We start from the raw sequence: 11,149 nt of genomic DNA on the forward strand, positions 1-11,149 counted from the left end.
CATTAACACTAGAGGGTTCTGGGAAGCCATAACTATTGTGGCCCATTTTCACCAGATGAGGGCCCCCGCTTAAGGGTGAGCCAGCAGCCTAGGGTGTCCAATCAATTGGCCAGCTGCGAATTGTATCCCAACCATCCTGCCTGGCTGACTAAATGACCAACCCATATGGCTACAACAATGTTAACTCCTAAAATACACAAAAAACAGGGGATGAGGCTAACTTGATAACTGCATCAAAAAATCCTGAGACATGTTGCAATGAGAGCATTCGGACCCTTAAAGAGAAGAAAGAAAGTACTTACTTTAATAATATGTGGAGATGTAAATCCAAATAACTCCATCCCTCGGATGTCCTCAGATGGACGTAGACAAGGCAACCCCACCTTCCCGAGGCCATGATGCAATTGTATCATCATGTTAACTCTCTCTTGCACCATTTGCCAGCATCTATCAATGGAAGGATGTATGAACACCTCACTGGGATAGTCCTCCATGACGACCTGATGTTCAAAATCCAAAAAAAAAAAAGTGACTTTCTATCAGATCATGAGCATAATATTTATCCAAAGAAGACTGTTCTAACCTTTCTGCAGCAATAATTACCTTGAAAAGAGGCTCTGCATGGCCACAATCCATAACTTCAGATACATAGAAGCACATCTCGCAAGGATCCAGAATACTGGGAAATAAAACACGGCTGCGGAAACCTGGCCCATTTTGGAAAAAAGAGTAAATGAGTCATCCAGAAATATAATTCAATGCTGAACTCGAGCCCTTCTCTATGCTCATGTAGACCAACAGAAGTGCTTAAAAATCTCCATCCAAATTCTCAATACCTGCAGGGAAGATCGCATCTTTGTTATACCAGGACATCCCCAACACAAGTCTACCAGCATTCACAAGGTCAACTCTATGACCAACTTGTGGCTGACCAAGTGATGGGTAACCATGCAGGCTATCCCCTAGACCCTTTCCAGCTGCAGGGGTAGCAGTATGATCTGGGAAATTACCCAGCCTATGCCCCTCATATTCAGCATGGCTTAATGGACGCCCTGCAATTGAAAATTGTGAACATTCCTGATCTGTAGTTGATGTCTGGAGATGCCCAAGGCGTAGCCAATCCTTGTTTGATCCTGCATCCTTTGCACCATAGTCCCCAAAGCATGTATAGAAGTTGGAGGGGAAGCAAACCGGTCTCATGTGCTGCAATGTCAAAGTCGGCACTTCATCCTCCTCACGTGCAATAATTGTGGGTCTATCTGGTTGCCCAGATGCATCCATAGGTTGTGCTCCAAAATTACTCCAAGCAATGTTGGTACCTTCCTTCTGCAATGATAAAGATAGACCTTTCATTGAATTTGAACCCTTCTCTGTCTCAGAACGCTCAGCAATTCCCTGTGTGGAGTTAGTCGGATATGAACTATAAGAAACAGAATTACTGCCAAGACCATCTTCATCATCACTGAGTACAATCACTTCCACGTTTCTTTTCTCCTCTGACACAAATCCACTAGGAGGTTGGCTACTCTTTTGGCTGTTAATGGAATGGCCAGGTACAGAAGGCATGGAAAGCCCTTCTTTTCTTGTTCTTCCTTGAAAGGAAAGAGTTTCTGCTTTTCTGGAGCTCTTGAAAAGCTGCTCATGACTTTCCAAACCCTTCAGAAAGAAGGAATTCATTGCCTCAAAACCCATATTCCATATGGGTTCCATAGACATACAAGCAGAGTTTTGCCTGTCCTTTGTTCCTATTAAGACTGGGCCACCTACGGTAGCCGGAAACATAGTGCTGTAGCCAAAAGATGCAGAGCTGGATCCTGCTTTTGAAAAACTGAAACCAGTTGTCACATTGGGAGAACCACATTTAAGATAGTGGATCTCCTTGCAAGAAGACTTGGAAGTTTCTGATCTTGTAAAAGTTGAGAGTAATTTTTCAACACCATTTACAGCATCAGGATTCCCTTCCAAAGCTGATACAAGTGCATCTAATTCAGATAAGTCGTAACGATACAAGGCATACTTCCTTGCTCTCTCGCACGCACAAAGCTCATGCACGTGCTCCAAGCATGTAAAACGCTCACAAACACATTCACAACCTATGGCAGAAAAATGCAAATCATAATGGCATACTGAGCATTCCCTTTCATCAATCGCATCAAAATCCATGTCCATCTTCCTGATATGAACAAATTGTTCAACTTTGGCACGCCTTGTACGCTCCAGATCCACACGATTCTACAGAAAAAACCAGGAATTATATAAGAATTAAACTAGAAATACCATCCCCCCAAGTTTCCTTTAGCTACAACACTACAGCCTCACCTTCACAACCTTCAAAAGAATCTCACACTGACCAAACGACTCTTGCCATGCAGCTAAATCTGCATCAACTTGCACCCCAGGGAAGTTATGTAATATTGTTAGAGATTTTCTTGCAGCCCCTAGTAAAAGCTTATCATGGGAGACAGTGCTTTTACGCCTTTGTTGTTTATACAGCTCTACAGCATTTTGGCCACAAGGTAGCCAGTCAATAGGTGCTACGTTCACAGCCTCTGCACAGTTGAATCCACAATTGAATCCAGCATGATAAGCTCTCGGAAAAGTAACAACAAACTCTCCTGGCTTCTGTACAGCTCTATATACTGGAACTCCAGCTGCTTTCAGAACAGATGGTGACAATTGAGTGACCTATCGCAGCCAAAGAAAACAATAAAGTGTTAAGCTTACTAGTCTGATCCAAACAAAGAAAACTATTTTCCACTGTCTGTAATCTGTTTCTACAAGGATGAAACTAACCAGCTTATGAAGAAGATCAGGTTGCTCCTCGAATAAGTCTGGTAAGTGTTTCTTCATAGCATCCTCCAACTCATGTGCAGCATTGCCTGGCACACCATACCATACCTTTGGAGAGCCAAAATGCATATAATTCAAAGAGTAAAAGTGGTGATCTTCCACATGCTGAATACAGATCAAAAATTCAATTAGTCAGTACAAAAGAGAGATATAGGGGTGCCTCCAAATTGACTACACATATCTGTAACAGACCCCTCAAGAGCAGTGATGAGAATCATCCAAAATCTCTTAGTTTCAAATTCTGCAAACCAGCCTAAAAGATCTCATGTGGCAAGCAACGCCCAAGACTGCGCGAAATTCCATGACAAGAACTCAATTGAAACAACGATCACAAGATACCAATGACTAGACTCTCACCCAGCAGAAAGAAGAAAAGCACATTCCCACATACAACCACGGCACCAGTACTCCAGAAATTTCTTCTTCTTCAAAAAACAAAACAGAGCCCGGAAGCCGTGCAATGTTATTCAAGTTCCAACCCGAACTCTCATAAGAGCTTGGCTCCATTCCTGGTTTGGCTTTGGGAAAACCACTCCCAAATATACCAGTCTCAATGTCTGCTCCATAGAGAACCTAGTAGAACAGAAAGTAGCATGAGGGACCCTAACACATCTGAATCAGGGACTCAAGTAAACAATCTCTTAACAAAAATTTACATTAAAATTTTAATGAATTACCTCTAATTGCTCCGTTGCATGCTCCACTATCCGCCAGTACTCCCCTTCTATGCACTCAACAGAGGGCTCTTGCTTTGGCACACGGTCACTACACACCTCATTCTGCTCTCTTAATCCAAAATACTCTTCCTTGAACTGATGTGCATATTTTTCAAATGCCTCTAGAGTGAATGGTGGACCCGGCTCAAAACCGAACTTGCCTTCCTCATCAGATGACTCGCTGCAAGCATCTTTACAGCTTTCTCCAAAAAGCAAGGACCTTCGACCAGTGTAACCATCCCTTCGTGACATTCTACCTCGTCTCCTCTTCCTCTCCTCTTTCTTGACTTGAGCCTTCCTGACTTGCAATTTGTCTAACTGTTGCACCCTGGTTCGAAACTTGGCTGTTCGCCTCTTCTCACTATCCTTTAGTGGACAAGGAGGTCGCCAGGAATGCGGAGGAACGATACGGCAGATCCCATACTGCTCAGCTTCAGCTCTTATACTAGCAATGTACTTTACAGTGTCCCTAAACTCCTGTAAAGGGAATTCTGTGAGCACGTCATTCTACCAAGAGTTGAGTGACAAGTTAGCTAAGAGTAGAAACAAGTAGACAAGCTTACTCACTTCTTCAAGAGGAAAAAATACAGGCGCATCCTCAAGTGTTGGCCTGTATCCTGCTTCCGGCCTCCATCTCGCAAGGACCTGTTTTCAAACCCAAACCCCACAAAAAATTTAGGGAAAAAAAACGAATTAGAATCGATTGTTACTTTAATCTTAAAAGCATTTTACCTTCTGACAGTCTTCACAAGACGTGCAGCCCCTGACAATACCAACAGGCAGAGATGATGACCTAGCAGCAGTGCTCATCTGCAATATCCCCGTTCAGTGTTAATAGAGATGATCAAAGCTAAACAAGACGTAAGAACCTCTTAGAAAGTGACTAAATATGGCTCTGAAAGTTGCAAATATGTCAATCACCTGTTCACAATCAGACTCATCTTCTGAACTAGTCTCGAAATCATCATAGCTTATCCAAGGTTTGTTCCTTAAAGCTCGAAAAAGGATTTTCTCATCATCACTACCACAATCAACCTGCCCCTTTGAAAGCCTTCTTCTACTGGGTGTCAGGAGAGAGTCACTCGAAACTGCAGGATCTGGATCTTCCCGCACTCTCTTCAGCGTGAACATCATGCCACCTGGAGGAGGACTTGAAGCCTTTTGAATGCAAATTGTGCCGGCATCCCCCGTGCAATTTCCCAATCCCATCAACTTGCTCGCTATATCCACAAATAACCAGTAAGTACTTTCCAAGATTAACAGCAATTATGCAGACAGTAAGCCTGAAATACAGAAACAAGAACATTGAAACCAACTAGGCTCTAAGAAACATCAATTTTTTTGCTGCCAGACATATCCCTGTTGCTTCTTATACAGCCCAACACTCAATTCAGCTGCTCACTCCCCTATGCTCATCTTTCAGCTTCTTCATGTGCTGAGGAAAACACCCTGCTGCAACTCTTTGATAAAGCGCTCTCTTTTTTTTGGGGGGGAAGTTATTTCTGGGTATGTGGACCCTAGGTACTTCAACCCTTATTTACACAAACCCATGAGTGGGTCCTCCTCCCACTCTTTTACAATGTTGCCTCCGGTCGCAGGTAGCGAGATAATGGATTTGAACCCCCAAGACCTCTTGCTTGAGACTTCAAAGATCTAACCACTACACTACACAGCAGGGGACATGCTTTAATAAAGAGCTCTCGTACATTAGGAATCTTATCATTCTCATCATCAGTGTGCTTTCTACATCGCCAGAAACTTCTAAGCCCTATTACTCACAGGTACGCAGCCCTTAAAAGCCTAAAATCAGGCAAGTGGTTTGCTTGTTGCTTCAACTGTGATGCACAACAGTTCACAGAGATACACATGAAGATCTTGTCACCTCCAATCATGACTTAATCCTTGCACGATTCCTCTAACCTCAAAAGCCCTTTCAGAATTCCCACAACTGGTGTCATAAAGCATTTCAACTAACTCATCTTAATCAATAAAGACACAAGCAAGACCCAAGGAAAGTATTCCCAACCGGAGCCCTAGTGAGGAGTTTCAAGGCTAAGCCGTAGCCTATGTGGTAGACATAGCATGCATGGGCATTTGCTCGACGAACGGGTCTTAAGCATGGGCTTTGCACACCTATTCTATCTAGCGTCCAGCCATAAGGCAGGCTACTAGGGGCTACATAGCATCACTTGTGACCAGCCCGGCTATCATAGGCCATCAGATGCCTACGTGCAAAAAAGTGTTCGTTGGATTCCATATCCCATTGCCACTTGCATCGTTAACTCCGGATAGCTCTTGACCAGTCCAGAAGACGCTGTCGCCCAACCCCACTTCTACATGTGCATGCTGTGACCTGTCCCACATGCAATCATGCATTAAGCAACCAATTGATACTTGACAAAAGCACGCACTCAGTGAACAAAAAGCACATGCGTCTCGAACAAAAAAACGCTCATCTGCAGGAAGAAAGCAAGCAAATCTGTAGTGAAAAAGTAAGCCCAAAATAAGCATGCTCATCTGCATGAAGAAAGCACACGGATCTATAGCATATTAACACACAATCTGCAGCAAAAAAGCAGGTGCATGAAGATGCACAAAAAAGTATGCAACACATTCATGCACAAAAAAGCACATGATTCTGCAAGAAAAAGCATACGCATCTGCATGCACAAAAAGCACATACATCCGTGCATATCTACAAGATTTTTTGCTCTCCTCTATGCACAGCATGAATAAACAAGTTCTTGCAGCATTTTTTGCTCTCCTCTATGCACAGAATGAAAAAACGAGTTCTTGCAGCCGATAAAAAAACAACGCATACCCAGCGATAAGGATGATATTTCACCTGAGAAAACGGTTGGGCAGCTCAGCTCTGATACGAAGCAATACTGCCCCTTATCTCCCAAGCAACTCTTGCAAGACAACGACATAACAAGGAACACACACATGATGGTGCTAGCTCCTGCAGCACCCCCAAGCTATGATGTTGGACCACTTGCTCATCACCTAGCCATGGCATCCATACCGCCATTTCCATTTCCGTCTCCTAATCTCCAATCCAAATATCACCCATTGATTTGTCTCATCTAGTGCTTGCTTAGTGATTTCCTACAAATTTTGCCACTATTTATTTCAAAATATGATGGTGTACTCCTCAAACTTTTCCCAAGTTATTAATTTTCTCATTATTTTTATACTATGTATCATACATCACCGTTTCCTAGCCGCTTCTATCTCCTAGTTTTGAGCTATTGCTGTTTCCAAAGGCCGGTCGTTGCCATTGCAGTTTCCGTTTCATGCAACTATGCTTATGAGCCAATAACTCACTCATGTAGGCTTGGGGCTAATAATGACTAATATTAAAGCAACAAAGCACACTTATTAATCATTATCAACTAAATATAGGCTTCCATGCCAATAAGCGTTCATGAGTCATTTATTCCATGTGTGCCCCTTCCCACACCACCCTAAGTATAAGCCTAGCCAAAAATACACGCTGGGAGTTTGTTCTAACATAGACCCCATTCTGATCAGCGAGTTCCATGTTTTGCTTAGCAAAGATTAACACGCCCTCTTGCGTGTGCTCAACTAAGAAACAAAGGAGATATAAACAAGTCAAGGACTAAGATCTGTATTGTACTCAATTCAACTTCGTAATAAAGCATAAAAATCAAAAGGTGGGGGCGACTGATGAAGGCCTGAAGGTCTGTTGCACCTTTGGGGCTGAATCTTGCACTTCTTGAGAATTACGCTCCACAGGGTTGCATGTCTATTAAATGATGAATGACCAAATGAGGGAGAAGTGAGCCTTTAAATATATAAGTGTAGCTAATAGTTAGTCGAAATTTGTCTTTTTCCATAGGTTTCCCCTATAAAAAGTACACCTTACTCAATTTTTAGGGCCCTGTCTCTTGGCCCAACCATATGCATGGGTAGATACACTTTTTTGGCACCTTTCTGGCAATTTCACCCCACTTTTCACTGCCCGAAGTGCTTGATATCGTAGTGTCTCCTTTGGTTCCCAGCCTGACACTCATAGGAAAAGCGCATTAAGGACCTGATTCTACTCCATGCATCACATCACTCCCACCTCTGTCCCTTTATCAAATAGGGCTCACAATGGCCTAGACTACTCTTAAAGTTCCCCAATCACCAAGACAGCATGTGACACCTTCATCTTGCTCATCTGCCAAAGCTGGCCTTCCTATTCAAAAGACTTAGCCCCATAACTTGCTGAAACAAGGGACAAGATGACTAATTACTGTCCATTGATGAAGCTTGCCTTTGTACACTCAAATAGGACCATAAGTGGCTAAAAGAGCTTGGATAAGTATTTTGATGAATAGACATGATAGTGCTACCCTCTCTTTGCAAAAGAAGAAGAATAGTGCAAGCGTAGAAGAAGAATGAGCATAAGCTAACACTAAGCTTATCTCAAATTCCTTCTCAATTTTGGTATTGGTAAATGTGAGAAACACTTCACACAAGAAATAGAGTATCCCCCTGCCAAGATACGGCACTTCATGCCTTGTGGGCTTGTTGCGTCAATGGCTCAATTCACAACTTTTGAACAAACAAAATCTAACCCTACCTATCCCATGGTATGATAGGCGGCAACATTCCAAACCATAATACTAAGGGACTGCATACATAGACTACATGGCAGGTATCTCTGCTATGGCATTCAGACTACACAAAAGGCAACAGAAATAGGTGATAAGAAAAAGCCTGATGAAAGCCTTGATCTTATCAAGCCTATCATCAGGATTTTCCTTCCAAAGGACCCTAAGCAAAACAAAACAGGCATTCATACATATCTTAAAATCTCAACATTCTAACACATTTGATGAAGTTAACCTTGACATAAGGCATGTCTGTTAAGTCAAATCTGCACATCTACAGCCTCTAATGACACAGCAAACTAAAGTAATCACGACCTAATCCACACCTCTAGCACCCCCTCCTCTCTTCATCTTTCAAAGACATCAAATCATTTCAAAACCACGTAGTTAACTAAATATTACCCAAAAAAAACTCCTTAGAATCTGTGATGTGCAACAAATCACACAAGAAAGCGAGTATCCCCCTGCCGAGATACGGCACTTCATGCCTTGTAGGCTTGTTGTGTCGATGATAGCATGACATACCAAGGGAGGCATCTCTGCTATGGCATTCAGACCACACACTTCATGCCTTGTAGGCTTGTTGTGTCGATGATAGCATGACATACCAAGGGAGGCATCTCTGCTATGGCATTCAGACCACACAAAAGGCAACAGAAATAGGTGATAAGAATCCAAAAGCCTGATAAGAGCCTTGATCTTATCAAGCCAATCATTAGGATTTTCCTTCCAAAGGACCCTAGCAAAACAAAACAGGCATTCATACATATCTTAAAATCTCAACATTCTAACACATCTGATGAAGTTAACCTTAACATCCTAACCACATATAAGGCATGTTCAAATCTGGACCTCTACAGCCTCTAATGACACAGCAAACTAAACCTAATACACACCTCTAGCGCCCCCCTCCCCCTCCTCATCTTTCAAAGACATAAAGTCATTTCAAAACCATGTAGTTAACTAAATATTACCCAAAAAAAAATCACCTTAGAATCTGTGACGTGCAACAAATCATGGCATGAAACCCTTCATAAAATCTAGGGTTAACAGTTAATCCAACCAAAAAACGATAACACATGATGATACATACCTGTAGCAGTTGTTGAAGCCAGGGCAAAAAGACAGATCCAATATGCCTTTGAGACAATATACTGCAATTTGGCAGCAAACCAGCAGAAGAAAACCCTGACCAAAGCGTCCTATTATTAGGCCACCGTCAGGTACATGTGCACATTAATAATATCATCAAATGTATATTTTTCTCTCTTTTTTTCCCCGACTGTTCACATCAAAACCGCGCTTTTCCGACGAAAACCGCTTGTCGAAGGACGGAAAACCGCTTCCAGGTCACGTTACGCACCGAAATAGAAATCACATGAACAAATAAAAATGTTTTTTAAAAAAAAGAATGTTTTTAGGTTTCTTTTTTAGAAAAAAACGTAAAAAAGAAAATAGGAATGAGAAATGTTATTTTCCTTGATTAATTAATTAATCACATATGTAGTTTTTGGCTTGCATTTGTAGCAAGGTCATTTGTATTTTGAGACAATGTTGAAAAATCTCTCTCTCTCTCTCTATAGAGAGGGAGGCCAAGTCCTCTTTGTTTATTTTGGTTTTTTTTCAAAGAATAGAATTACCCAAAAAAAATCCCTTCTCTTGTTTATTTTGGTTTTCCATGGGCATAGCACCAAAAGTAGAATTACCAAACAAAATCTTTTAGACAATGCAAAGTATATTTTTAGTTTTCTTTATGGAAAAGCACGTTAGGTGCCTTTCAAGTATAGTTAGGTGCCTTTCAAGCATCTCCAATAGAGACATAGTAGGTGAGTAAAGATGAATAAATTACCATTAAGCAAAAAAAATTGATACTCTTAACGTTACCTTTGCTCCTTTCGAAACTCGAGTGGAATAAAGTATAAAGTCCTATCTACCACACTTATCAAGTATGCTTTAACCTCGCCTAAGTCGACAAACACTTATGCCGTCCAATGCACAAGCCACAGTCAAAGGCGGCAAATGTGCTACTAGCACGTATTGTTATGCTCTCTTTAGACCACGGTTTTAGAGCTCACAAAAGCATTCAGTTTTTGTTGGCTTGATACAATATGAAGGATTTGTGTGAAAAAACTTTTGTAAAATAATGCTTTTGCCAAATTCTTTGAATCATTCAAATGAGTAGTAAACCTTTGTGCATGATCCTTTGTTTTTTGTATCCAACCTTTTCTTTGACTCTTTATTTAGCACATAGCCATTCATGTTTGAGTGATGTGCATATGTTCTTAGAAGCGATGACCATTATGCCACCACAAACAATAAACTCCATACATGGACATGTAGCCATACTATGTCAAATTTGATATAAACTTTCAAAAACACTTAAGGAGATGGACATGGTTTTGATATTAAGTATTCCACAGTCAAGCCTTATTTCATATGAATTTTTTTACCTCTAGTAATCAAATGCTTTCTAGCTTGCATGCACCACCACCCACCCACACACACACACACACATAAAGCGAGAGAGAGATGGGTCTTTTAACGTCATAACCAAGCCACCATACCACATATGATTCATGTAGTGGCACCAAAGAGCACGAAATGATCTTAGTGAAGCCCGATGTGTAAACTACTACACTAGCACACCACACACACACACACACACACACACACACACACATGGGCGTGCACGCAAAGTTGCACTCATTTCGTCAAAGCCCCCCTTCAACGTAAATGAATGTCTTTATGTGCACACTACCTCCTTATCTAATAACTATCCCCCTACATGTGCCTCAAAGCACTATCTCTTCATTTTTCATCCATCAAAACCTCCACAATCATTCATAAACATCACATTCTTCTTTCCATTTTGAAGGGAGTGAATAAATGGATGTCTAGTTTACATGCTTTTATAATTACATGTAATTGAAGTTTGTGCATGTATTTCGTATTTTAACACTT

The 11,149-nt window shown here is 41.5% G+C and overlaps 1 protein-coding gene across 1 annotated transcript; it reads right to left on the reverse strand.

Moving 5' to 3' along the window:
• Positions 1-219: 219 nt before the first annotated feature.
• On the reverse strand, positions 220-9,435 carry LOC147614906 (lysine-specific demethylase JMJ18-like). Its single transcript, XM_086780229.1, has 11 exons — positions 9,282-9,435; positions 4,488-4,786; positions 4,299-4,376; positions 4,134-4,211; positions 3,528-4,043; positions 3,208-3,423; positions 2,794-2,955; positions 2,320-2,685; positions 837-2,232; positions 604-707; positions 220-500 (listed from the first exon to the last, which is right to left on the reverse strand). Exons 2-11 carry the CDS (start codon positions 4,773-4,775, stop codon positions 234-236), a joined length of 3,471 nt encoding a protein of 1,156 aa, XP_086636355.1. The 5' UTR covers positions 4,776-4,786; positions 9,282-9,435; the 3' UTR covers positions 220-233.
• Between the last annotated feature and the right edge of the window lie 1,714 nt (positions 9,436-11,149).

This window comes from Cibotium barometz, chromosome 41 (genome assembly GCF_041138505.1).
Source record: "Cibotium barometz isolate CiBa-2024 chromosome 41, ASM4113850v1, whole genome shotgun sequence".
In the NCBI taxonomy this organism is placed as follows: Eukaryota; Viridiplantae; Streptophyta; class Polypodiopsida; order Cyatheales; family Cibotiaceae; genus Cibotium; species Cibotium barometz.

What these genes read in the sequence shown, in the direction of transcription:
- LOC147614906 (XM_086780229.1), bottom strand. Translation starts at nt 4,775, where the DNA reads ATGGGATTGGGAAATTGCACGGGGGATGCCGGCACAATTTGCATTCAA. An exon ending in TATTTTTTCCTCTTGAAGAA is followed by an intron (nt 4,044 to 4,133) that starts GTGAGTAAGCTT and finishes TTCCCTTTACAG; the next exon opens with GAGTTTAGGGACACTGTAAA. An exon ending in ATGCAGAGCCTCTTTTCAAG is followed by an intron (nt 501 to 603) that starts GTAATTATTGCT and finishes TTTGAACATCAG; the next exon opens with GTCGTCATGGAGGACTATCC.